This window comes from Seriola lalandi, unplaced genomic scaffold, assembly GCF_002814215.2.
Source record: "Seriola lalandi dorsalis isolate HSWRI2012SDOR001 ecotype SW California unplaced genomic scaffold, Sedor1 jcf7180002054544, whole genome shotgun sequence".
Taxonomy (NCBI): domain Eukaryota; kingdom Metazoa; phylum Chordata; class Actinopteri; order Carangiformes; family Carangidae; genus Seriola; species Seriola lalandi.
Window position 1 is genome coordinate 1496165 of NW_019525097.1, and position 4435 is coordinate 1500599.

General features: G+C 43.2%; 1 protein-coding gene across 1 annotated transcript; it reads right to left on the reverse strand.

Annotated features, from left to right (window-relative positions):
- Window positions 1-628: 628 nt before the first annotated feature.
- On the reverse strand, window positions 629-4431 carry LOC111661428 (uncharacterized). The gene is made up of 6 exons (XM_023414992.2): window positions 4248-4431; window positions 3918-4102; window positions 3571-3827; window positions 2440-2560; window positions 2145-2280; window positions 629-1988 (listed from the first exon to the last, which is right to left on the reverse strand). The coding sequence occupies exons 1-6, from the start codon at window positions 4429-4431 to the stop codon at window positions 1798-1800; spliced, it is 1074 nt and encodes a 357-aa protein (XP_023270760.2). The 3' UTR covers window positions 629-1797.
- Window positions 4432-4435: the final 4 nt, after the last annotated feature.

The following is a 4435-nucleotide window of genomic DNA, read 5'->3' on the forward strand; positions in this document are numbered from 1 at the left end:
TTAAAAAAAACAGAGTTTGACACACTATCATAATTTTATACATGATGCATGTTACAAGGAGTCTAAGAAACATGTCAAACATCTTATTCTTGTGTAAAACAACACACAACCAAAACTATTAACATTTTTTTTCGATGTATTTGCCCACATTACACACTCAGTAGCAGTTATTTCCTGCTGCAATTTCACACTCCAATCTAAAAAATCAGAACGTCATAAATGCTGATAAGCGTGAAATGTTTCCGTCGAGATGTGAATGTGTGGCCTCAATGATCAAAGTGAGCCCTCTTTAAAGATTATAGGTTTAACAGCAGACAATTAAAATAAACACACCAAAAACAGAATCGTCGGGGAGGAGAGGGAAAAGAAAGATATCTATTTGACATTGCTGGAGATATAATATGCTGGAGCCACGAGTGGAGGCGAGAGGAGCCGCAGCTCGGAACAATGCCTAGCTATTATATTGTTCTTAGCCGCTCTCCTATAATAGCAGGTTTAATGCAGGTGAAAATTATGGCGATTATCTCCCCTGTCGGAATGGGAGATTCTGGCGTTTTCATGTTAAAGTCATTGTGCGAGGAGGTCGATGGTCCCATCATCCCTTCACATCGTACCCACCCTCCTATTCTCTCCATCTCCACGTCCCTGTTTCCTGCATTAAAGTGAGCTAACTATCACAGTGTCTGCCTGCTCTGTCTCTTTCCCGCCTGTGGATGTTCAGAGATGAGTTACTGAACTGGAAAAGTGTGTGGCTGACAGAGGCAGGTACAGGGGGAGGGAGCAGTAGTAGTATTGAGAAGACGTACAGCACAGGTTGTATAAGTGTAGGGAACAAGAGCGGAAGTTCACTGAGGACTAAGGAAGCAGGTGAGTGCTTCCAACTATATTACAGTTCTGGGAAGACCCTTTCTTATTGCCCTGTGATGCAGTATGAACCTATATGCAGTAGCCTATAACATATTCTGTGAAAATAGGAGCGAACAGATTGCCACAGTAATTACTCCTAAAATCTGGAAATTAGTTTGCACTTTAGCACTTCTAGTTCCTTCGTCCGGAAGTCTGCAGGTTTTTCACGTTTTATTCTACAACATAAAATACTTCAGTAAATATCCCAGTCATGATTTCTTAAAGCTTTTACGTGTCTTAAAGAAGGTTGGTTGCTAAGTGGCTAAATTAGACTAAGGAGGTTGTCTGGGACGTTAAACATCATCAAGCCGAACATGATAACCGATCTACTCACGAGTCCACCTTTACTTAGTAAGAGAAAAGGCTTTTGTACAACAGGTCAGAACTGTCCACATACTTTTGGCCACATGGTATATATCACTGCTGTGCTACATGTAAGCATCAGCTCAGTTTTGAATTTGGACATAAAGGGCAGCACTGGTACATTACCAGTACTTTGCTGGTAGAAAACAGAGTGATGATAAGCAGTAAAAATATCACAGCTGTTTCGTGCTTTTCATATTTTTACTGCAGAGCTCCAGTCTCAGTTGAAATCACATCTATAACTCTTGGCTTTAAACTAATAACTAATACATCACGGTCAAACCTAAGTTTCTAAAAGGTGATATTTTATGCAAGATTTTTAGCTGAGAACATCAATATGTTACACTTATCCTACAGGGAAATCTATTGATTACATTGCAACACTGAGAAATCACACAAGAAACGAGTTCCCTCTACAAACACTCGACTACAGAGTAAAAAAAATTAAAAAAAATTGAATAAGAGTTCATCATCTGAATCTCCATGGGTCTGAGCCCAGGCCGTGGTCTTCATCAAGGCTTTCTGATGTTAGGCATGGCAGAGCAGTTTGTCAACTTGGAGGCTGCTGAGTTTCTTGTTGTGGAGCTCTGGAGGACTTATGCATCTCAGAGCATCCCGAGCCGACAGGGTGGCCTTGGTCCGTCCCATCCACTGCACCAAGGAGCTGATGTTACAGTCGCACTGCCACGGGTTGTCATGCAGGTACAGCTTCTTCAGGACTGAGAGGGGTCGAAGAACAAAGGTTATTTCTAAAGATAAATCGTGCAGGCACCAGTGAACAATGCAGTCATCTCTGCCTCTATCATTATGAGTCACTCCTTTTGTTCATGTGAAAACTGGAAAGTGAAAAGGCCACCTGCTGGCGTTAGACTTACTAGGCATATGGGTGAACATGTTTCCATCCACCGTCCTCAGGCGGTTTCCGCTGAGAGCCAGCTGAGAAAGCTTGGGCATGTTCCTGAACACATCAGGTGGCAGGTTCTCCAGCTTGTTGTTCCTCAGGTACAGTTCCTAGTTCAATACTCAGCACATTTATTTTTGTGGTATTCACAATCTTCCTTCTGGGCAAAATAATAACAATACTTTACCAAAGTTAACTATAAATACATCTTATCTTTTACTAAATTAAGGCTGAAGTGAGACTGACTGACTAACAACACACTGTGTTACCTGCAGGTTGTCCAGGCCATCCAGAGCTGGCGGGTTCAATGTGGACAGAAGGTTGTTGTCTAAAACCAGCATCTCCAGAGATCGCAGCAGCCTGAAAGCTCCAGCAGGAACAGTCTTCACACTGTATTTGGAGAGAGAGTCCAAAATCTCTTAATCAACCTAAATGATATTATAGTACACATGTGTGTGTTGTAGGTGTTTGCATGTCTTTCAATGGTCACAGGACAAAGTTTGATTTGGCACCATCCTTGTGAGGACATGTTGGGAGAGTGAGGACATTTTGGTCCTCACAACTTTTGACGGTAAAACTTGGTTTCAGGGTTAAGGTTATGTTAAGGTTAGTGTTCTGGCGGGCCAAATATTATTGCTGGAAGGCCAGTTTTGGCCCGCAGGCCACCAGTTGTCGACCACTGGGCTAAGGAATGCATTGTGTCCTCACAACTAACATAAGACAAGCATATGTGTGTGTGTGTTGAGTATGAGTATGTGTTGGTGGATGGGTTTTCTGTGTGAAAAACAGACATTGTCAACAGAAGGAATAAATAAATAAATAAAAAATAGGACAAAGAAGCGAAGTGGATCTGAAGGGTGTTGGGTTCGGACGTCTGTCCCTCTTTCCAAGCTACACACATAATGAAGTGAGCTTTTTCATGTCACCAGTATAAAGACGTCCGCTCTTACTTACTAACTTCAAATTTCAAAGCTCTTCAGACTTGCAATGCCTAGCTGCCCTTGTTATCTTTGGATTGATTGGACAGTCACTGTTTGGAGGAGGGGTTTAGCGAACAATGAACTGGCTAATTGACTCAACCAATGATCCATGTATAGTGTGAAGTCCTTTTTTGCACAGATCAATATAATAGCGTGTTCTCTTTAGCAGCTAATAGAGTTTCAGTCTTCCTGGTAAAGGTGTCAAAGTTTTTATCTTATATCTATCTTTATCTCAGTTTTGCTTTTTAGTCCCCGGTTTTAAAATTGAGAGGAGCCTTGTGACCATCAGTGGCTCTGCCCCGACAATGCATGGTTTAGAAGTGAGATTCCAACTTGAAGTACCTACACTATGAAGTCAGTTTTGTAATTGCTAGATGTAGATGTAGTACATTCACATAAAAGGGCGTATGTTGCTGTGACCTGTTATTGTCCAAGTTGAGAAACATGAGCTGCCTGAGCCCAGTGAAGGCCTTTGGAGAGATCCTCTCGATGCGATTGAGGGAAAGGTCCAGAACCTTGAGGGCGATCAGAGGCTTGAAGGCGTTAGACGGGAGCGAAGTCAGCGCGTTGAGAGGCAGGTCGAGATCTGACAGGTTCCTCAAGCCGGCAAACATCTCAGCTTTGAGGGTGCCGATCTGGTTCTGTCCCAGCATGAGGAAGCGAAGGTTCAGGAGGTCCTTCAGACGTGGAAGAAGAAACATTTTTCGGATCAGATTATTGCAGTGGGAACACTGTACATGTAACCTATTCCTCTTACGACCTTTTACCTGGAATGCCTTTGGTGGAAGGTTGGTGATACGGTTGCTGTACAGATTGAGAAGCATCAGCTGCTTTGCACCAGAGAAAGCTTTGGGGTGGATGGACTTGATGACGTTTCGTTCCAGGTTGATACTCTCAATCTTCGGGATCGATGTCAGAGCGTTGGCCTTCAGGTCTGTGATACCATTCTCACCTTCACACACACCAGAGGGGAAGTTGGTTACCGATGCAATCATGTCCCACACGAACCTTATGTTTGCTTAAATGTCAGATAAATGATCACGTATTGAACGTTGCAACAATCTTAGGGTTTATTTTATTAACTGAAAAGTACTCACCAAGTTTGAGGATCCAAGCATCGGGGGGCAGATCGGAGGGGAAATCTTGAAGCCCCTTCTTGTGACAGTTGACCTCTGACTTTTCGACGTCGGGCATCTTGGAGCATTTGCAGATGTCAGGACAGCTCTCCACAGTCTGTGCCCTCCATAGGATCACCAGCAACAACCACTGTAGGTACTGCATCTCC

Excerpts from the sequence above, each read along its gene's own strand:
- LOC111661428 (XM_023414992.2), bottom strand. The coding sequence starts at position 4,431 with ATGCAGTACCTACAGTGGTTGTTGCTGGTGATCCTATGGAGGGCACAG. Across the intron at positions 2,281-2,439 it reads ATGGCCTGGACAACCTGCAG|GAACTGTACCTGAGGAACAA; the intron begins GTAACACAGTGT and ends GTATTGAACTAG. Across the intron at positions 1,989-2,144 it reads CATGTTCACCCATATGCCTA|TCCTGAAGAAGCTGTACCTG; the intron begins GTAAGTCTAACG and ends GACCCCTCTCAG.